Consider the following 23213-nt stretch of genomic DNA (forward strand, 5'->3'; position numbering starts at 1 on the left):
TTGGTGTAAATTAAGAACTAAAGGGGGGAGAGGGATAGAAAAGGGAAGAGGAAAGGCAGAAACTGACCACAGTGACCAGCTGCAAAAGAAGTGGTGGGTTACCCTGTTAAGTCTTCTCCCTTGGGTATCCTTTTTAGTGCAGCAGTGATCACTCTACAATACTTTTCCCATAGCAACTGTAAGGTTTTCATTAGCATCTCCTCAAATTCCCTACAGCTCTCTCCTTCTTACTGTGCTATTAGCACTAATTGGAATGCACTTTGATCAGAGTGGGTGCTGCATGTCTGCTTGGTTTTTAAGCTCGTACATGCATGTTATTAGGTCACCTAATGGAAACCAAAAGCTGTAAGGAAGGAGTAGGAAAAAGGGGGAGAAAGAGGGGTGAACCTCAGACCAGGGACAGTTGCTTCCTGCTGCAGCAATAATGTGTTTGCAAGTGCGATGTCACAAGAATAATTACATGAAACACAGCATGAGAACATGGGAAAAATAGTGCCACAGAGGCTCTGGAAAACTATTCCACAGCAGCTTATGTATAAGGCTGCAGAGCAACAGAGAGGCAGGAAATGCAGTTGGAAAGCCCTTAATAATAGAGAGGCTGAGGCACCTAAGGCGCTGTGGAACAGCCAGGACTGACAAATTAGGGCTGAAACTCTGCAGCCAAAAAGCTAAATAATATCCTGTTCACATAAATAAATTATTGACTTGGAAGGCAGAATTACCCCTGTATTTAGCACTACTGCATTTGCTACTGGAATACTATATAAAGTTCAATTTAGATAGAATATTGAAAAAATGGAGTATGTTCAGAAAAGAGCAGAATGATTAAAGGGTTGGGAAATATTCTTCATACCAAGATAGACCAGGATCTCAGCCTACTTAGCATATCAAAGAGAAGGTTTAAGGGGTGATTTGATCACAGTTGAAAAAAAAACCTCATGGGGAACAGAAATTTCATTCTAGACATATCTTTGATCTAGCAGGCAAAGATATAACAGGTTCAATAGCTACAAGTCAAAGCCAGACAAATTTTGAAGAGAAGACAGCTTCTAACTGTGATCACACAGCTGAGCAATGACTATGATGGATTTCCAGCTGAATTTCTTAAATCAGATTTTTTGTGAAACTTAATTTACTTGAACATGTGAATTCATGGAGATCCCACGCCATGGGGTATAATGAAGTCTAAGCAAAGTGTCCTAGTGAAGACCTAGCCTTCAAGCCCTAACTTTATTTCCTCCCTTTTTAATGCAGAATGTGTAAACTCAGATTCTGATTTCATTTGATTTAAAAAAGACCTGAAGCTCCCTGAAAACAAAGCTGAATTGAATTAGTTACAGACAATACTTTACTGAATGGCTACGTGGGCCTTCGGTAGATTCACACAGGATTTCATATGTATTATGAAATTTATAATTAAATTATGAGTCTTATTATGAAGTTATTAAGCTTACCAGCTTACCAGCAATTTCAAAGAGAAAAATTATCTTCTTATGGCTTCCTGCTCTCTTTTTGCAGTTGGGCAGACAGGATATAGAAACCAGCTGCATCACAGGGCAGCAGGCGGCTTACCTGCAGCTCGGAGCAGTGCAATGGCGCTGTATTTTGAAGGAATTAGAGGAGTGTTTATGCTATTAGTTGTGTGTACTGTGTGAAGAAGGCAGGTAAACCCTAATTTTGCCACTGAGCTCATTTTTGAAGATGCCATTTAGAGGGTCTTAATGTAAGCATTCCTGTCAATAATGAGCCAAGCACTCTTTTTTTTCCCCTTTTTTTCTTTTTCCAAGATAGGAAATCTGAAAAACTTAGTTCTGGATAAGATGAAGTTTATCTTGGCAAGCTTTCCATAAACATTTTTTTTTCTGGGAAAAAGAAATTTCACAATCTGTTTTGTGAAATAACAATTATTCTGTCATTTCCCTATGCTTACCCAAACAACTATAAATCCTCTTGAAGTTAAGTGCTCATCTACAAGGGATTTTTTCCCATTTCCCAATCAATTTAAAGGAAGCCAAACATATACCTTTTATATAGTGAGAGATTTTTCACATTACTTTGTTAAAACACAATTCAAAATTTTGCACCTAGTTTGGGATACATGGTAATGCTGCTCAGCTTGTGTGTTATAAGAACTTTCCTATCATGATAATATTGTAAACACTTGTCCTGGTTGTATCAGCGTACTCAGAGAAAGCCTGTATGTTTCCTGTGGAGCTGGCAAGTACAGCATGCTCACAGAGCACATCTTGTCTGAAGCACAGAACTTGAATGCAGACCCTGTTGTAGCAGTTCAGCTCGGCTGGTGCAGTACTGATCATGACTGACTGCTCCATGTAAACCATATCAAAGCAGGTTTGCATTCTTCCCATCAGCTGTTATGTTCCAGCATGTTTTAATCATGATTAGCTGACATAATGCAGAGTAAGATTTGCTTCCTAAGGGTCAGTTGTGGGCAGCATCCTGTCAGCTTACTGTTTACAGCTGTGTTTCAGCACAGGGCAGCTTTGCAATGCACACCAGCCCAGAGGGACAGCAGCTGCACACAGGGCTGTGCACTTCACACAGCACAGGAGATTGTTCTCTGTAAGATGCATCTATATCATCAGACACTGAAAATGAGTCCTTCACAGAGCGTCAGAACAAGGTCTACGTGCAGTTTAAAGCACAATTTTTCCACATTGTGAATTTTTTTCACAATATGGAGGGATGCAGCTGGCCCAGGTACTGTGTCCCTCCTGCAACAAATCAATGTGCTGAGCCAGCAGCTTGTGACACCTTCTCAGACTCAGAATTCATTAATTTCTATAGTAACCTGGCTTGGGCAGCTCAGTCAGCACAGCCAGAGTCAAGCTTAATCTCAGCTGTGCTGGTAGCATTTCAAATGAGATCATTTTAAGGGAATCCAACAGGACAGTCCAATGGAAAAGAAATCCTTTGTGGGCTTTAAATCTTCTCAGGAAGCAAAAAAGGTACCAACTTAATTCTGAAGCTGCTGTGCTTCAGAAGTTTTGGAGCTGACAAGGTGCTCAAAGAAGCATCACCATGCTGTCCTTACAGACAGCCTGAGGCAATGTTTTCTGTCTCCATCAGAAATGGGATACTGGGCAATGTGGTTTGACCCTGTATAAATTTCATCCTTAAGCCTGTGACCAAGTGGGACATCATTACTACAGGAGGAAGCCCCTCCTGTGATAATTCTTCCAAAAATCAAGAGTTTAGCAACTGTAGGCATGTGCTTTGAGGGGAAAAACACTTCTCAAGCATGATTTAGTTCAGTGATCAGATGGAAGGGAGAATCTACCTCCAGAAGCATTTGACAGAATTTTTAGGACATTTTGGCATTTTAACAGTAAGTGCTGTGAGTGATAGCACTTACTGGAATTCATATCATTTACTCTAAAGTTGTGGTCCTGCTGAAAAAAATAACGCTGCTTGTTTAAAATTGCATCTGAAATCACCTTAACACTTTTAGGGTGTTAATTAAAATTCAAAGAATTTTAAGATGACTTTTATATTTGGAATTCTAATTTTTTGAACATTCTTTTCTAAACAGGTCATTTTTATTTTCTGGAAGGCCAAAACGATGCTCTGCTTTGTGGAAATAGTTCTGATGCTGGGTAAGACCAAATTTCATCATCTTATTGCACTGGGTACAAATTAGATTCATGTTCTGTAGCTGTGCAGTGAAAGGAGGGCTATATTTTGAGTGACCACTTCCTTTCACATAAGAAATACTAGGATTTTATGCTGTACGTAGCACAGTGGATTGGTTAGATGAACTTGGAGTGAATGAATGAGTATTTTTGTATTAGTGTAGCTCCTGCCTGGTTGAAAAGTAACAGGAACAGCAATGGGAAAATGCATGTTATTTTTCAGTTCCGGTTGCATATATGAATGCATCAACATCCAGATGATAATATTAAAATTACTAAATAGGTAATATCCAGTTTGTCTTTGTAGGCAGTGCCCAGAAGGATATACATGCGTGAAAGCTGGTAGAAACCCCAATTATGGGTACACAAGTTTTGACACCTTCAGCTGGGCTTTCTTGTCACTATTTCGCTTGATGACTCAAGACTTCTGGGAAAACCTTTATCAATTGGTGAGAAACTTTTAATTAAAAATAGACTAAATATGTTTGTATCAATAATGCAAGAGAGCTAGAGTAAATTTTCTTATCTTAATTTTAACAATATGAAAAACAGTACTTCTGTTAACCTATTCTTGCTTATAAATGTATTATTATTTCCAGACACTGCGTGCTGCTGGGAAGACATACATGATATTTTTTGTTCTGGTGATTTTTCTGGGTTCTTTCTATCTGATCAACTTGATCCTGGCTGTGGTTGCCATGGCCTATGAAGAACAGAATCAAGCAACCTTGGAAGAAGCAGAGCAGAAAGAGGCAGAATTTCAGCAGATGCTGGAGCAACTGAAGAAACAACAAGAAGCAGCTCAGGTATAATTTATGGTGTAGTAATGCAGAAGTGTATGTTTATTAGAGATATTCACCATCTGCTTTCTGAATTTGGAGATGTAAAACACACTATTGTTCTTTCAGCCACAAAGCTAGCTCACAGGTTTTCTATTCTGCACTGAAGACATTATATTGTGAATGATTCAGCCATCAAGAAGGAATATTCAAGACTAGATATACATTATCCACTATGTTTTTCTAGTCCAGTGTCATTAATACAGTTTATTAGACTTCTGCATTTAAAATCTACCCATGAAGAGTGGAAGAAGGTTATGACCAACACATATCTTGAGTCAATTGAGTAATAATAATTAGAAAAAAAAACTAGGGAGAGTATATCCTGTAGAAAGTGTTACGATCCAGGACATTCAGATTATAAATTATGTACAAGTAAATTTTTAAAAAAACCTCTATGTTATGGTTTGCTCGATGACATAAATTCTTTCTGCATCATGGCAGACAGCAGCAGTGGCAGCAGCAGCAGTAACAGCATCTGCAGAGTCCAGGGAGCCTAGTGCTGGAGGAGAAGCAGGAGGGCTCTCGGAAAGTTCCTCAGACGCATCAAAATTGAGCTCAAAGAGTGCAAAGGAGAGGAGAAATAGAAGGAAAAAAAGAAAACAGAAAGAACAATCTGGAGGAGAGGAAAAAGATGAGGATGAATTTCACAAGTCTGAGTCAGAAGACAGCATCAGAAGGAAAGGTTTCCGATTGTCTATTGAAGGCAATAGACTGACATATGAAAAGAAGTATTCTTCTCCACATCAGGTATTGCATACAATTATTTTTAGTAAAACCATACATTTAAAGCATCATAGACTGTTGCAAAACTACTTTAGTCTTCCTGGTACTGCTGCCTAAACAAAGGAAGCACTGAGATTTTTACTAAGCTTTATTACTACTGCTAGTTCTTGAGAGCAAGTAGCTCTAGCTGCCTGGTAAAAAAAAAACAGAATTAAATGTAATCTATTATCCCTATTCTTCTAGTATAATTATTTAAAAATCATATTAAAATATTCTCTGATTGATTCTATGGGGGTTTTTTTAGCATGATTATATATTACCTAGACTTACTAAAGTGCCATTATGATATATTTCCATTATGATAGAATTATATTTTCCTCCTGCCTCAATGGTGTTTGAACCAGTATTTGTTCACTATGGACAAGATCCTGCATACATGAAAGAATGTGAATGTATAGATTTCCCTTTTATCTTGGTGGGCATTATGTAACTAATCTGTTCAGCAGCTCTAGCTGAGAAAGGAGTGCTCAACACTGGTTTTGTCCAAAGAACCCATGAACAGTGATATTTCTGTCTGCCAAATATATATATAATGAAATACATAAAAAAATTTCACAGCAGCATTTAATTTCTGAGTAAAATGGTTACTCTCATTTAAGAAAAAAAGAAAACCTATGCTAACCTAACAACAGCGATAAGTTTGAGGATTTCAGCTAATAATCACATATTTTGTTTGCCTACAGTCTTTGCTGAGCATTCGTGGCTCCCTGTTCTCCCCAAGGCGCAACAGCAGAACAAGTCTTTTCAGCTTCAGAGGTCGAGCAAAGGATGTAGGATCAGAAAACGACTTTGCCGATGATGAGCACAGCACTTTTGAAGACAACGATAGCAGAAGAGACTCTCTCTTTGTGCCGCGCAGACACGGTGAACGGCGCAACAGTAACATTAGTCAGGCCAGTAGGTCATCCAGGATGCTGGCAGTGTTTCCAGTGAATGGGAAGATGCACAGCACTGTGGATTGCAATGGGGTGGTTTCCCTGGTTGGTGGACCATCTGTTCCTACATCGCCCGTTGGACAGCTTCTGCCAGAGGTGATAATAGATAAGCCAGCTACTGATGACAATGTAAGAAAGTTTTAAATAGCTTAGGCATGGTGGCCTTTTCTTACTGCACCAGCCAGTGTTTTCTACAGAATGGAACCCTTGGCAATGCTCCCTGGTTGGTCAAGCTGTGAATGCTCCTGCATCTTGTAAAATCTTTAGTAGATTAAACAGCTTAGATAGGTTTGCAACCCAAGCATCTACTCACAAAGATTCTCATAACTAACAAATGCAATTCGCAGTTTCCAAGTAATAAAATATTAACTTACACGTTCATAAAAATGCTATGCTTGACTGTATTACTCTGCCACACTTTCCTTGAGCTAATCTAAAGGTCCATCTAGCAATCATAGTTGGCATACAATTGAAATTATTATAGAAATGTTATATAACTGCGATCAATATGATACTGCTATTACCATTATCAAAATTAGCATTATTAGTTAATTTTGATAACATTCTTCCTTATCAGCCTGGTTAAAAATGTAAGGAAGTTGTCAATTCTTTATTATCATTTATTTCTCATTCCTATATATTTTCCATCTGTATCTGGTGGAGTTCTGTACTATACATAACAAATAGTTCATTGGAAGATCACAGTTCAAAACACACTTCCAAAAATACAACTGTCTGTGCGAATATATGTGCAGCACATATTGCTGCCATTCTCTTACTGTATACAAGGTAAGAGAAGAAAAAAAAATTTCTTGCTTAGTTCAAATTTGTCCACTCACATTGCTAAAAAATAGTAGCATGAGGAAGCATGAGGAAGTCAGACTTTTCTTACTTACTACAGTTTGCTTAGGGGAAAAGATTGTTATTTCACAAACCCCTGAATATTCTGTCAGCAGGAGCAAGGAAAAAATATTACAGTTTGCAAAATTTTTTGCAATATTTTGAACTCAATGCTTTTCCATTTCTTTTAATGGTTTTTCATATTTTGAAGGAAAGAAATGCAAAAGTGAATAAACTCTCTCTCAGTCCTGAACAGTAGATAAATATGGCCTAGTGCCTTTTTAAAATTACTTAAAAGATACTAAAAAGTAATAAAAGTCCGACATAATAAAAAATGAAGTGCACGAAGCACGTACCCAAACTAAGATATTAATAACAGGGTTATATAGTATTTGCTTAACTTATTGTTTCTTCAAGATGGTCTCACCTACTATTGTTCTCTGTACAGGGCACCACAACAGAAACAGAAATGAGGAAGAGAATATCAGGTTCTTTTCATGTTTCTATGGACTTCCTGGAAGATCCAGCTTTAAGGGAAAGAGCCATGAGTATTGCTAGCATCCTCACAAACACTGTGGAAGGTGTGTGCTATGCATAGCTTAATATTTAACATCGGTTTTCCCATGGATTTCTGAAAATTTGAGTTGAAACCTAAAAACCGATTTAAAATAGCTTAGGTAACAGATATCATCCCAGAAACTAGACCATATTTATTAGCAAACTCAAAGGTCTTTATTTATTAAGGTTATTACATTAGTAAGCATTAAAGTTATTACATATGTAAGCCTTTATATCTCATAATTTTGCCACCATCTAACTCACGTAGATGGTCAGAACTGAGTGGATGCTTATGCATAGGAATTAAAATATATTATTGGACAAAAAAGGCAACTGCACATTTTTCAAACATATGCAACTATTGTTAAAATATATATGTATTTTAGCAGCTACATTTATTCAGTTACTCTTTAAAGAAGTGCTATTCTAGGTGATCAAAATGGTTTTTTCTTGGACTAGGAATGAAAATTTTTACCTAAATTTTACAAATTTCAAAATAAAAATATTTACATACCAGAACAGTAGATGGAAGAAACAGGCTTAGAGTAATCAAGGAAAAATTAAATACATAAAACAAATCGATGCATAAATTGATGCTGGTTGGCATAGTGATAAGCTTTGAACATAGTAAATATATTTGATAGCAGTTTTTAAATACTTTCTTGAAAAGCCCTGTAGGAAGGAGGCTTATGGGAAGTTAATCAGCACCAGTACAGATTGAGAACTTGACGGGTACAATTCATATAGGATTGAGAGTGTTAAAGCAATCACAATTTAAAAATTACCTTTTTAAACTTTCTTTTGCCACAGAACTTGAAGAATCAAGACAGAAATGCCCACCATGTTGGTATAAATTTGCAAATATTTTCTTGATCTGGGACTGCAGCCCGCACTGGCTAAAAGTAAAACATATTGTCAACTTAGTGGTAATGGACCCATTTGTTGACCTGGCTATTACAATTTGCATTGTTTTAAATACACTCTTTATGGCCATGGAACATTATCCAATGACCGACGAATTCAATAATGTACTTTCAGTTGGAAATCTGGTAAGTCTGTTGGGTTTTTATGTCATAATATGTAAGGAAATATATCTGAAAAAAAACTGAAAGAAGGAGTTTTAACAGCTGGGGGGGTTAACTCTTTATAAAGTAAAATTATTGTATATTTATTAATCTCCAGATATGAATATCAGAACATTTTTTGAAATTTCACCACCAACCCTGATTCATGTAGCTTAGGATACTGTAAAATCAATATATGGCAGTGTTCTGCAAAATCAAATAAAAAATTTAAAAATTGGCTCCAATGCTGCATTAAGTGAAGTCCATGTTAAAGAGAAGTTGATTTGTGTAACTACTAAACCAGGAAATGCATTGGTTCCATGAAAAAGACACTATCTAAATAAATGTAGTGTAAATTTCCCAATCAATACAATACAAATCTTTAAATTATGAATGTGTTTTTAATTGCTGTTTCCAGAGCAAAAGTTTACAATAGCTAAAATGTCAGTTTAAAAGCATTTGTAAAATTTTCTCCTGTAAACGACTTTTTACATGAATAAGGGATTGTTTTCTTTATAGGCTTCATGTGAAAAATATCCCGCAGCACTTTTTCCTCTTATATTCTTTTATTGTTTTTATCCTCAGATAATTAATAAGATATTTTTCCTCATGTTGTCATCTATATTTTCTCCCTTCTACTTCAAAAAGATAAATTATTAAAGATTTCAGGAGTTAACTTCTTGTAGCTCTCATGCTTTTGAACTGACATGTTTGATCACATAAAAGTATCTGCAGCTGCAGTCCTACTTTATTTCTTATTTTAAGATTTGATTTCTTATAGTGGGATTTTTAATAATCCTTGTTTTGTAATGAGGAAAAAATAGATCATGTAAATAACTACAGGACTTAGGAGGGAGCATTAATAGATAATTGTATAGCTGATTTTCATATACTTAAAAAAAATTCCATATAAATCTTAGTGTACATCTGACTACGAAGGGCGTGTGAGAGAACCTGGCTATAAGCACCATGCTCTTCCAGTTTTGGACTCCCTGACATAAACCCCTCCTGCAACACAGAGGCTCTCGAGGGTTGCATGAAACTCCTTGAGAACCTTCCTGTCCTGATTGTTAAGAACCTTAGTCAGCGTTTCAAACTGTATTTATCATTCCTATGTCTTCCTCAGGGATTCCAGTCCTGTAGCTTAAAAATTTGTGACCTTTCTCTCTCTAGTGTCTGTATATAGAATGTATTTAAAGACTGTAACAAAATCTATCTTGAGTATTGGTGTTCCTAGTCAGAGCAAGTCAGACTCTTCTTTCCCATCTCCTGATTATCCCAGTTAGGTTACTCTCTTTAGCTGTCCCATTTTCTGTTCAGCTTGCTAGAAAACAGGTTATTGAAACCAAAAAAAGAAAGCATTTCAGAGCAGGGCTTGAGCAGTCTTTAACTGTGGCTTTAGTACATTCGTCTCCTACAGGAAACTCTCCCGAGACTTCTCTCAAAACTACTCAGGGTCATTACCTTGGTGGCTCTTAAATATGATTCCTACTTCATTCAGCATAGGATCCCATGATGAGAAGCCATTACCAGCAATACCCTGTTTAAAATGCATTCTTAAATGCTCTTTCATTCCTGACATCAAAGCAATTGAGCCAACAAGCTTCACTGAACTTACCGGCAACAGCCAGGTAGAAGTTACTCAGCTTCAGCAAATTGTTGTATCTCAGTATATTATAATGTATCTCAGTGTCTCTATCAACTGAGATAGATTATAATGTACCATTTGTATTGTTGTATGGCCAGTCTTCGCGAGCGAAGATTTGGGAAAGGTCATTAACCCTTCGAGCCTGCGCAGTGGATTTTTTAGGTGAGACACAGCGTGCGCTGAACTGAGCCCACCCTTTAATCCTGAGGTTCATCTGCCGGGGCTGAGCAAGCTTGGACAGTGGCAGTGAGGGTCAGATGAAGCTCGTTAGCCCTGTAAGGCAATCCATCTAAGAGAAGGTCACTCTAAACAAACCTACGTTCTGTACCATTTATTCATCTGGTATAAACAATCATAGCTCTGTTGAACTGAATGGCAGATTATACCAGCAAAGCTGCCCCTCTGGAGTCTCAGATTTGACCTTGGTATAATTCGTATACCAAGAAAGATGTTATACTGTGTAATTTCTTGGAAAGCATTCTGGTTTAAATTCTGAAAATCAAATTTGGGGTATTGTTTGTACAGTACATGAGAAAGTCCATATCCTGATAGAGTTGAAATTGGATTATAAATGCTGTAAAAAAGAAGTTTATGTAATTTGAATAGTATAAAATTTAATTAATTGAAAAATGACTTGGTTTGTATGGTACTTGCTAAGGGAAGGCGGGCATAAAAAATCAGTAAACATAACTATTTTTAAGTATCAGTTCTGGATAAGACATTGCAGATATGTATCTTGAATGAAAAACCTAGACAACAACTAAATCTGTAGTAGTATATTTCACAATGAAATAACAAACTGCACTTTGAACACAGGTCTTCACTGGAATCTTCACAGCAGAAATGTTTCTCAAGATAATTGCAATGGATCCTTACTATTATTTCCAGGAAGGCTGGAATATTTTTGATGGTTTTATTGTAACCCTTAGCTTGGTCGAGCTTGGTCTTGCAGATGTGGAAGGACTATCAGTTCTTCGATCATTCAGACTGGTAAATATGCATCAATTGCACTGATTTTTCAATGGGGCTTCATTAAAATGATTTGATTTTTGCCTTGAAAGTTTTCTTGATGTTTCCCATGATACTGACCCTGATGTCACTTTCATTAGTGCAAATCCTTCTTAATTGTGTTATCTTACTGTCTTCAGTGGGAATTTATAGAGATCCAGACAGACAGCAGTGGGTGCCCTGGGCCTATTTCCAATGTATCTATTGTACATACACAATTTAAACATCCTGCTATGCAGAAATAAATTGACTCTCTAGATATATTGTGCTCTGACTGGCATTACAGGAATAGATATGCTCTACAAATACCAGTTGAAAAATGGCCCAGATGATTTTAACAGTTATATCCTAGATTTTAAGTTTCATTTAGTATGACAAGTAGCATCTTTGGACTTCGATAAAAACTATGCTTTCAGGGTATCAAACCCCAGCTTTACAAATTTTTCTCAAGGGAACCTTCCATCTGCATGCTTTTAGACAAGATGATTCCATCTGAACAGTCATACTCAGGGCATATTTTGCAGTAATATCCTTCCACAAATTAATTTTAAAATACCTTTGTGTCTTTCTGATTGTCCTAACAATATTTTTCTTTTCTTCCAGTTACGAGTTTTCAAATTGGCAAAATCTTGGCCAACTCTAAATATGTTGATAAAAATTATCGGTAATTCTGTGGGAGCTCTGGGCAATCTGACCCTGGTGCTGGCCATCATTGTGTTCATTTTCGCTGTGGTTGGGATGCAGCTGTTTGGGAAAAACTACAAGGAATGTGTCTGCAAAATTGCAAGTGACTGTGTCCTTCCACGCTGGCACATGCAAGATTTTTTCCACTCTTTTTTGATTGTATTCCGAGTGCTGTGTGGAGAATGGATAGAAACGATGTGGGACTGCATGGAGGTTGCTGGCCAAGCCATGTGCCTTACTGTCTTCATGATGGTCATGGTGATTGGAAACCTGGTGGTATGTAATCAAAGCATTAGCAAAAAATTATTTGGCAATAGAGAGGTCTCAGTCCTGAAGTAAACTAGGTGCTCTGGCGCTGCTTCAAAGAAGCACTTAAGCAGGTGGTTTCAAGCAATGCCTAAAGTCAAGCTTAAGAGCTTTTTTGGATAGAGAACAAAGTATTCTGCAATATCAAAATCCTGAGAATGTTAGAGTGAGCACTCAAAAATGTGACTAATTTGTCTTTTGGCTCTTTGTAAATATTTTGTGCCACAAATACTTTTAGATTTTCCACTCTTTATAGCCTGTTCACTGTGGTTTTTTTTATTATTTATCCCATATGATTAGTCACCTAAATATCTAATTTCTACTGTGTGATGGAATAGATTAAACTTTTTAATGATGTTGAATAGCAAATCTGATCTCTTCATTTTTAGATTATAAGACTTGACACCAAAATATTTATTTACTGTGGGGATTTAAAGACACATTTATAGATATTAGTCATTTGTAGGAATATTTTTTGAATGATGAGCAGGACCTAAGCTAAATTAAATAAGCTTGGATTTTTGTGGAGAAGAGAAAAAATTTTGGGGGTGCTTTTTTGTTTATGGTGAATTATTGGGATCTCAGTCTTTGAAGTCACTAATATGACTTTAATAAAATAAATGTTATTTGTTGGGATAAAGTCTAGAACATCCTTTTTTTTTTCTTTTCTTTTTTTTTATCTTTCTGCAGGTACTGAACCTATTTTTGGCCTTGCTCTTGAGTTCGTTTAGTGCGGACAACCTTGCTGTGACAGACGATGATAATGAAATGAATAATCTCCAAATTGCCGTAGCAAGAATGCAGAAAGGCATAGATTATGTGAAAAGAAAAGCACGTGAATTCATCCAAAAAGCTTTTGTTAAAAAACAAAAAGCTTTAGATGAAATCAAGCCACTTGACGATCTGAACAACAAAAATAGCTGTATTTCTAACCATACAACTGTGGAACTGAGCAAGGATCATGATTATATTAAAGATGTGAATGGAACCACCAGTGGTATAGGCACAGGCAGCAGTGTGGAAAAATACATAATTGATGAAAGTGATTACATGTCATTCATAAACAACCCAAGCCTCACTGTGACAGTGCCCATTGCTGTGGGTGAATCCGACTTTGAAAATCTGAACACAGAGGAGTTTAGTAGTGAATCAGATCTTGAAGAAAGCAAAGAGGTATTTAGATATTTTGTGCATTTCTCTCTAATCTTTTGAGGGTTTTTGTTTTGAGGGAGAAGGAAGGGGGTTTTTGTTGACAGTTGTTTTGTTTTGTTTTTATAAGCCGGTGTATTCAATTCTTGATCATTTGTTATTTTTACACTTCTTTGTAGATGGGCGTAAATGAATGTATAAAGGAGGGTTTACTTCTTGATGAACAAAAGTGTGAGAAAGGGTTAAAAAATATAACCTCTAAGAGAGGATAAGAGGCCAGGCAGTGGGAGACCAAACTAATTCATAAAAACTGTTTATGGTCCATATGATAGTTGCGATAACTACTGGAAGGCAGTGCCTTAGCTACAATGTTATTCTACCAGAAACTTTGCCTCCTGTAACAAGGGTCCAATGAGGAGTGTCATACATCTCTCGGCCACTTTAAAAATACCCCTCTATGGGATTTTATTTCTGAGCATATAATTTATGTATGTCCTTTAGACACAGGAATTCTTTTAGGTTTTAAAATTGGCAGCTCTTCTAGACCTAGATTCCCACAGAAAGAAGTCTTAACCATAAACTTTTCCATATACTTCAAATTTACTTGTTAAAACTGAAAAATATCAACAGATGAAAATATCTAATGTTTCTAAAGCAATGCCAAAGCAGGCTATAGATCTAAGCCTTTTTTGGAATTGTAAATTTAAAAAACATATTGAGGCTAATACCTGTTCCATTATGTGACTTTTTGTCTGTGGCTATTTTAACACAATAATTTAAATTGATTCAATAACAAAATTTGCAAAACTACAACCTCAGTGACGTACTTTGTTGATATTTTAGTCAAATTATAAAATTACCTTTGCAGACACTTGACAACATTAATTTTCTGACTTAAGGAACTTTAACCTTGAACTAGCTAGTTTCCATTCTGGTAGCAATGCAGTTTCTTTATAGGATAACTCATCTTCCCTCCTTCCTCCTACTGTTGTATTACTAGCAGTACTTCAGATACCTAATTTTAGGGTAGCTGAATTCTTTACCACTGCCCCTTTGGTGTGCATAAGTCATCTAGTGCTCTCAACAAAAACCTAATGTTAAGCTAAGTGCAATCTTCAGATCCTCCCCCAAGAAAGGAGACCTGTACAAAACAGTCTCTTCCCCCAGCAAGCTATTTCAGAGACAGTGTTGTTCCCATTTTCAGTTAGTATCTGAAGCATTAATAATTCTTTTCCTGTTAACTATATCCAAAACCTCTATAATTTGGCTTTGACTCACACTTCTGAACTGTTGTTACAAGAGAGGTTCTAAAAATTTATTGGAGCACACTATGAACTTGCCCCAGCATAAAGAATTTCAAAATAAAACATTTAAGCAAAGATTCTTTGGAGGAAAACATCTAAGTAGTTAATCATCTACTCTCCCCACAACTACCTTAATGCTGGTCAGTCCAGTCTTCCAAACCATCATAGAGCAGGCAGTCAAACAGAGTGACACAAGCTGGTTTATGACTGACCAATGGAGAATTGATTCCTTTTAGAAATAGATTCAGTTTAGAAAAGCTTTATGTTGATGTACTGCTACATATAGGAACAGGGCTATCTTTTATCCCATTGAAAAAGTACTATGAGACTTCTGACTTACTACTAACCCTGCTTTAGTAAGAGTTTAGTTGTTACTTACCTCTGAAGTATGGCCTTCTCTGCTTTTTTTCCATCATTCCTCTGAGCTCCCATCTCATTTATGTAGTTATTTTTAGACTCTTACCTGATTATCTGTAGACGTTACAGATTCCTGTATAATTACTTAAGCTTCATTATTTCTGTGTAGGTCAAGGCATCATTACCACTTTTGGCTTGTTGTGCTCATAAATCTTTGCAGTTTCAGCATCATCACCCATATTTTTCAGTTTAAAGCATAATTTTGTTTAAAGTCTTATCTATCACTGATACACCTTCTATTTAATAGATCCGTACAATGAAGAAGGAAAACCAAAGACTGTACAAATTTCACAGATATTTATCAGGAATTTAATTATGTTGAATTCTAGAACATTCAAAAATATTACCTAATTATTTACTTATTCCAGAATCAAATAATATTTGCCTTAAAATTATTTACCGCGCATTTGTGGTGCTTCTTTCCTTTACAGAAGTTAAATTCATCTAGTTCATCTGAAGGTAGCACAGTTGATATTGGACTTCCTGCAGAAGAACAACCAGAAGCTGAACCTGAAGAAGCCCAGGAGCCAGAAGCCTGCTTCACAGAAGGTATTTGGAACAAAAATACTAATAATACTTATTAATAGAATAATAGAAAAATTTTCTATTTAAATTAAGTATTAAGATTTATGGGTAACATTACTCGTTTGTTAATGTTTAAACTTTGATTGTTAGCAGTAGTACTTTTAGTCCATAATATATCACATGGATACTGAGACTGCAATTATACTATATATCAGATAAACCATTAAGAAAACATTTTATCAGAAATGTATCACTATTTTTAAAATACAAAAAATACATTATTGAAAGTTTTATTTTAGTATGAGTTACTGTACTTGGAGTTTAGTTACAGTCTCATAGATAATAATACTATTTTTAAAATGTTTTTCATGGATATCTGTCAAAGTGCTTTATAAAGTATACATGACTGATACAGCTGTTGAGTGATAAATAAAAACTGCACCTAGATGGTCTTGTGCAAAACACTAAATGAACCTTCTACAAATTGACAAAAAAAAGAAGGAAGAGCCTTGTGTGCCACCTGGGGCAAGAACAGTCTCATCTGGTAGACTCTTTCACCTTTCACTTTTCCTCCTTTCTTCCTTCTATTGGCCCATAGTTCAATAAAACCAGAATCTGGTCATAAATGTTTTTCCAATGACATTTCCTTTTGAGAAACCTTATGGATGTGTGCATGTGAAGAAGGTGGGGAAAGAAATATATTTAAAACAGCAATGTAAGGATACAAATACCATTTCTAGTGTCTGTAAGCAACAGTTAGATTTAGATATTGGAGAATAAATGCTACAGTCATGTTGGGTTAATTCTGGACATGATAACAAATCATTCTTTAGAAATTTGCACTGAACTTGCAAGAAGCATTACTGTAACAGTCTAGAATTTGCAAGGAAAATACCATTATTGTTAACTAGTATTTTTCTACATAAAAGAAAGAAGAAACAAAAGTCAGGAGGAAATCATAAAAGTTTAAATAAATTGGGGGCCTAAGTTTGAGAAGTTAGCTGGTACAGAAAAGCCCAGAACTCAGCTAAGAGGCTTAGATTTTTTTTCATGAAATGAATGCAACATTGTCTGAATTGAGCATCCTGAACAAAAGAGGGTACAATTTAATATCACTTGCCCATATCTTACTACATAAACCTATATGATATTTGGATGAGAAGGTCATCTAGCTGAAAATCTGTTGGGTTTTTACTAAAAAGCTCAGCTTCTGTAAAATAGCATTGTATAATGCATAACCAAAACAAAAATATCTTCTTTTTTTTCTCTCTCATTACATACACTGTTCTAAAGGCTGTGTAAGAAGGTTCAAGTGCTGTCAAGTAAGTATAGAAGAAGGGAGAGGAAAGCAGTGGTGGAACCTTAGAAAAACCTGCTTCAGGATTGTCGAACACAACTGGTTTGAGACTTTCATTGTCTTTATGATTCTCCTCAGCAGTGGAGCTCTGGTAAGTAAAATACGAACAGAATGTCTCAATGTTATCAGAAAACTCCTTAAAAGTTGGGTCTTCAAACATTGTTCTAACTTTACACAGTTCCATGTCTTCAAATGACAGGACTAAATTTTAGTCAGGCCTTTGAAAAAATGGCAAAAAAGTCTCTTCTCAACAATATATAGAAAAAAAGAATGGGTGTAAGTGATTAGAGAAAGCCTGAGTTCATTGCTGAAGGTGACCATGCTATACCTGAGGCAGAGAGACAAACCACATGTGAAAAACAGAACATTTTTAACTTTGTTATTAGAATTTCCTCTCTTGTTTCACTGGTGTTTACCGGTGTGACTCAGGGAAAAGAACTGTCACTGTTGAAGAGTTTGGAACTAAACTGTAATGGCATAAACAGTTCACCATAGCTTGCAAGAGCCAGGGCTAGCTTATGCAGTCTTATGAATGTTATGTGCTAGAACAGAAAGAAAGATCAAGACTGTGTATTTTTAATGATTCCTTTCTAAGACTAAGAATATATTACTTAGGTTTGCAATTCAGCTTCTACTGACTCATGTAGACTAGAGGGACATCTGTAAGAACATGAATTTGCTTTAACAAATATGTAAGAAAAAGAAACCAACCATAATATCAGTCTGTAACAATAAATGAAACAAAACATACCAATAATATGTGATTTCAAAAATAAAAATAATGAAAAAGAATAAAGAAGTTGGAGATGGATTGTGAAATATAGGTGAACCTGGATATATACTGAGGTAACGTTTCTTAGGCAAACTACTTGCTCTGAGATAATGTAGAGTATATCCAGCATCTACCCTGATAGATGCAATTATGCTTTGTCGAGTTACTGAAGTTCCTACATAATAAAAATATTGTGTTGCAAAATTGTATTATAAGCTCTTTTGACCATTCCCAACACTTTAAAATACCGTTGATGGTTAGCAGTTTATGATTATACCTACCCTAGTTCCAGTTATATATCTAAGAATTATTCTGCTTTTGTTTGGTCTAATATCAAGGCATCCATCAAAAAAACAACTCTTACTCAACACCATGTGACACCTTCCCTGTCATTTAAAGCCATCTGAATAACAAAAAATTCAAGTCTACACTACTGAATTTTGGTTCATGTAACCAAGTGGAGAAAATCTTAGCTGACAAGAACTTAAATGAGAGAAAAGTATTAGAAAGAGATCTGGTAAAGGCAAATTTCTGTCACTATGTTTAGAGGAAGTTTGAGATGAGATCCCATGGTTTTGGCACCTCATGCTTGTGAACATAAGGTGTGTCATCCACAAAACCTTTATTTTGGGAAAAGGGTTTGCAGACCATGGATTAGCCCAAGTCTCTGGAGATGTGAGATTCAGCTCTCCCTTCAAATTCTTCTGTGATAGTGAAAAAGTTTCTTTGGATCTGCCAGAACTATATCCCAATTTTCACCCCAAGGCTGTGCTCCAGACAAATCTCACTGTCACCACAGCCAGGAAATCTGGCAGACACAGAGAGACTGCAAACTGCCTCCAAACCCCTACCCCAGGGGTGTTTGGGGAGCCAACATACTTCCAGCTGCCAGGAGCACTGCTGGCTCAGCCTTTGGCACATTCCCACCTATACAAAGGAAATTATATCTGTCGACTTCCCAGTTCTGTGAGATAAAGTTTTTAGTGAACCCACATGAGTGTCAGGTACCCCAGTGCCTGATCTAAGTATCCAGAATTACTGGTACACAGTTATTAGCTTTACGATTGATATACAAACACTAATCATTTGGACTGACAGATGTAAAGTGATTCAGAAGTAGGCTGAGTAAAAATAATGTTAGTACCAATAAATATACAAATCTTTCCAAGCTGGCATATCATTCCAGTTCTTTCAATCTGATGAAATCAGTCATTCTGCATAAGAAATAATAGTGTAATTGAAATTTGAAAGAAATTAAAGGAAAAATATTTTAGAGACAGAAAAAACTTATGAAAATCAGAAGCTATTTGTTTTTACAAATGCCTAAAAATGAGAACACAAAAAGTATAAATAACATTGCACAGAGCTCAGAAATTTTATGTATCTCATAAAATGTGAATAAACAGTAAAGCAGGTATTTGATTTAAATAATTTCTTTTAAGAAAGGAAGAAGTTATTGTGTGATTTATAACTTAAAATTTTCAAACAGCAACAGGACATAAAAACAAAAGGTCAATTGACTTGTCATTTTCCTGAAAATTTTAATAACTATGGCCCTGGATTTTGAAATTGGATCTACCTACATACAAACCAAATGACCTGAGTAGAATTCAGTTCAGGCACAACACTTTGCGGAATCAATGCTATTTTTCAGTACAGAAAATGGTCTGAGAAGAATAATTCACAATCAGCAATAAATAAATAAATAAATAAATAAATAAATAAATAAAAATCCCTGCCCAGTGGAGTGGTTGCTGTGTAATATCTGCTTCTTCCTCCTGTGAGCTGGAAATATAGTTTCATAGGAGGAAACAGGTATATACTGAGATTAGCAGAAAAAGAAGCATTGGGTAGAAGTGACAAATCCATGCCTTTTCTTGAAGATTGTTTCCTTTTTTTATTGCCTTTTTTTGGTTTACTTTGTTGCAACCAGTAACAAAAAATAATATATCTTTGAATGTTTATACTCACAGGCTTTTGAAGACATATATATTGAACAACGTAAAACTATCAAGACCATGCTGGAATATGCTGACAAGGTCTTCACTTACATCTTCATACTGGAAATGCTGCTGAAGTGGGTGGCCTATGGCTACCAAACATACTTTACTAATGCCTGGTGCTGGCTGGACTTCCTGATTGTTGATGTATGTAGTGTATTTCCTAGGCGATACTTTTATATTTATCTGATTATTTTTAAATTTACTCTCTTTGCAACCATAATATCTATTAGTGCCAACTAATAGATATTCACTTTAAAAAGTAAGGTAGCTAGAAAAGCCATACTTCTGTCTTTCACTTTATACTTGCAGCACTGCCTTGCTATACCACAGAGTTAGGAAAGACTGGAAGTTCTCCTGCTAACAGAAGGACCTCACTTGGTAGCCCCACAAGCAGTTAAAGGGTTTATCCCAGCACTGCTGTTGAAAGAGGCCATGCTGAACTCCATTCTGGCCTGGTCTGCTCATTCTACCTTCAGACCCACCATCCCTCCTGCTGTAGTCTAAGTTGAATGCAGCATTTAGATGGATGTCTGGTCCACCAGATATCCTACACACATCCGAATCAAAACTCCTCTGGCAAGATAACAAACATCACGTCTGCAAATTTCAGCATATGGATAAATTATGGTTTTACAAGGAAAGCAAGATATATCTCTAGCACTGGTAGTGTGGCTTACTTAGTATTAAAGTCCAGTAAATATTACTGAACTTGCAGTTTTCACAGCCATGCTTCAAATTAGGCTCAATAATCTTTGCTGCAAGGGTTGTCTGATAGTTCTAACTCTACTGTGCTGTGCCATGAAATGGGAGAGAACTTTTCTTAATGCGTTGATACAGTTATGGAGAATTTAATACTATCCTAAGTATACCCTTTTGAGAAAACCTCCAATGCTAAGGAATGCAAGTACTATGTTTTACATAGTTACAAAACCACAGCCAGTCACTATATTTTTAAGACAGTAATTTCTGGCAAAACATACACAAAACCCAAATATTGAACAAGCTTAGTTTTAAAATTAAGATTATTTTTGTCCTGGTTTAAATGAATTAGAAACAGACACTGAATAGGTAAAAAGGGAACTTTATAAGCATTTATTATGCCAAAGAATTGCCTAAAGTTTCTGATTGTGTTCCCAGCATACATGGGCTAATCAGAGCAATTAGTTTTCTTCAGCTTTGTTTTGTGATGGGTGCCTACAACCTTTTTGATATGTGTACATTATGGTTTAAGTATATCTAGGATTCAGCCCCACATATAGAGCTACAGGTAGCTATGTTCATACAAAGAAAGACCCACTCTTGGGTTCTCTAGTATTGAAATTCTTCTCAAAATGGCACCTACAACAAAAAAGCTTGAAGAAGCATGCAAGCAGAAGCAGCTGTTCCTTTTCTAAACTAATTTTCTCTAATATTTGACCTTATTTAAATCATCATATTGCAAACGGCCATCTTGTGATGTGAAAATTTGAATACATATTGTGAAGGTATAGTATGTATTCAAGTGTCTCAATAAACTCGTGATCAAATCTTGGATTTACACATCTTTTACAAAGATATTTTCTTTAATTTTGCTTCAGATCACAGCAGCTTGAAAGGTTTTAGTAGTACGAGGAATATGCTGGAGAAAGAAATTCAGATTTTGTCAGAACCTAGATTTGTGGGTTGCTAGAGCTCAGGATTGACAAGTACAGAAAAGCTAAAGATTTCACATATAATGCTTGGTTTTAAATATGGTTCATAAAAAGCACTGTCGTAGAGTTCTCTTTACGTGATATATTTTTTCTTATAACGAAAGAGTACATGAGAATATTATGCTATTTTTGGCCCAATAAATAGTTAAGGAATTAGAACAGCATAATGCAGGAACATTTAGGGGAAATGGGAAACAAACAGAAGGTAATATTTTGGACAGGAGCCATAGCAAATGTGGACAATGTGGTATTTTGCACTGAGGTAACGTAGGGACATGGAATATTTAAAGGCTTGTCGAATTCTGCCACCTATGGAACTGTTCTTATAAGGTCTTAGAAACAACATAATCCAGGTCAATGTTAAGCTTGTAAAGCACATAAATTCAGCAGTAAGGCAAAAGGATTAATCAGTGTAACTGATTATAGAAAAATTAATCCTTTCTACCAATTTCCAGAGGAGCAATATTGCTCTGTGATCCATCTGTTAGTTCAACTCAATCTTCAATCACTTTCCTTTCAGTTGTGGGCAACCAAATGGACATTATCAACCATAATTATTGATCCCAACAGAACTGTAAAAAAAAGAAAAAGGAAGAGCAATACATAAATTAGTAAAAAGGAGAGATTATTTTAATTTGCTTTTTGTTGTTTTAAATGCCCACAAATCACTAGCAAAATATGAAATTCAGAAGTATTAATGTTTCCAGATATTAGTTATCTTATGATATTTTTTTTATTTACCTCTTCTTCTTTCATATTACTTTTTTCTTCTTTTTTTTTTCATTTGAAAGACTCCTTATTCCTGAAGAAAATGGTCCAAAGTTAGAATCTTCTAAAGAAGTGTATATCTCACATCTATGGTACGTAAAGTAGTATGTACAATATAATAATTTTTACTTTCCTGTTTTCATATAGGTCTCTTTGGTTAGCTTAACAGCAAATGCATTGGGTTACTCTGAACTTGGTGCCATTAAGTCCCTTAGGACACTAAGAGCTTTGAGACCTCTAAGAGCTTTGTCACGATTTGAAGGCATGAGGGTAAGACAACATGAAAGAATCTGAAACTATGCATGCATAGAAGGAGTACATGCATGCAGAATCAGGAATGAAAAGTCCATGCAGAAAGGCTGCACTATCTTTTTATCGCATATCTTTTACTAACAGATAAGCAAAAAGCTTCATCAATTCACCTAAATCCATATGCAGTGTCACATAGAAGTTACATTCATTAAGGTTACTTTACTTTCTAGCCAATCTCAGGAGTTTTTCATGTAAGTCTTTGAAATTACCGACTATGAACTCACTTAACAGACTCTTAATAATGAAAAAAAGTAATAAAACTATATTAATTTTTTACTGATAAACATATTACAATATTGATACAAGAATCTAATTTAGCATCCATTGAAGATATTGTCTGTTAAAATTTGAATTTTTTAAATTTTTCTTTATATTTGATAAATCCCCTTTAGTCTAACCCCACTGAATTTTACTAGATGGTATTACAGATATATTCATACCCACTAGTGGTTTAAATCTATTTCTGAGTTTGGCTGACTTAAAAAAAGAAATCAAGTTATTTGATTGCTCTATGAAATTATTCTCTTTGTAAGGTAAATGCTTTTTTTTTTTCTATTTCAACTAATCTCTATTCAATATTCAATACAATGTATA

The 23213-nt window shown here is 35.6% G+C and overlaps 1 protein-coding gene across 1 annotated transcript in view; it reads left to right on the forward strand.

The window, feature by feature from the left end:
- The window catches only part of LOC108506865 (sodium channel protein type 1 subunit alpha), a 68384-nt gene extending 45783 nt beyond the window's left edge, over nt 1-22601 (forward strand). Inside the window, exons 9-22 of the mRNA XM_017834285.1 lie at nt 3554-3617; nt 3961-4102; nt 4253-4459; nt 4937-5242; nt 5962-6342; nt 7502-7634; nt 8422-8660; nt 11140-11313; nt 11935-12291; nt 13012-13494; nt 15623-15740; nt 17010-17164; nt 19819-19992; nt 22455-22601. Coding sequence (XP_017689774.1) covers nt 3554-3617; nt 3961-4102; nt 4253-4459; nt 4937-5242; nt 5962-6342; nt 7502-7634; nt 8422-8660; nt 11140-11313; nt 11935-12291; nt 13012-13494; nt 15623-15740; nt 17010-17164; nt 19819-19992; nt 22455-22601 — 3080 coding nt within the window. The remainder of the gene's footprint in view (nt 1-3553; nt 3618-3960; nt 4103-4252; nt 4460-4936; nt 5243-5961; nt 6343-7501; nt 7635-8421; nt 8661-11139; nt 11314-11934; nt 12292-13011; nt 13495-15622; nt 15741-17009; nt 17165-19818; nt 19993-22454) is intronic.
- Nucleotides 22602-23213: the final 612 nt, after the last annotated feature.

Source organism: Lepidothrix coronata, unplaced genomic scaffold, assembly GCF_001604755.1.
Source record: "Lepidothrix coronata isolate B3197 unplaced genomic scaffold, Lepidothrix_coronata-1.0 Scaffold7, whole genome shotgun sequence".
NCBI lineage: Eukaryota > Metazoa > Chordata > Aves > Passeriformes > Pipridae > Lepidothrix > Lepidothrix coronata.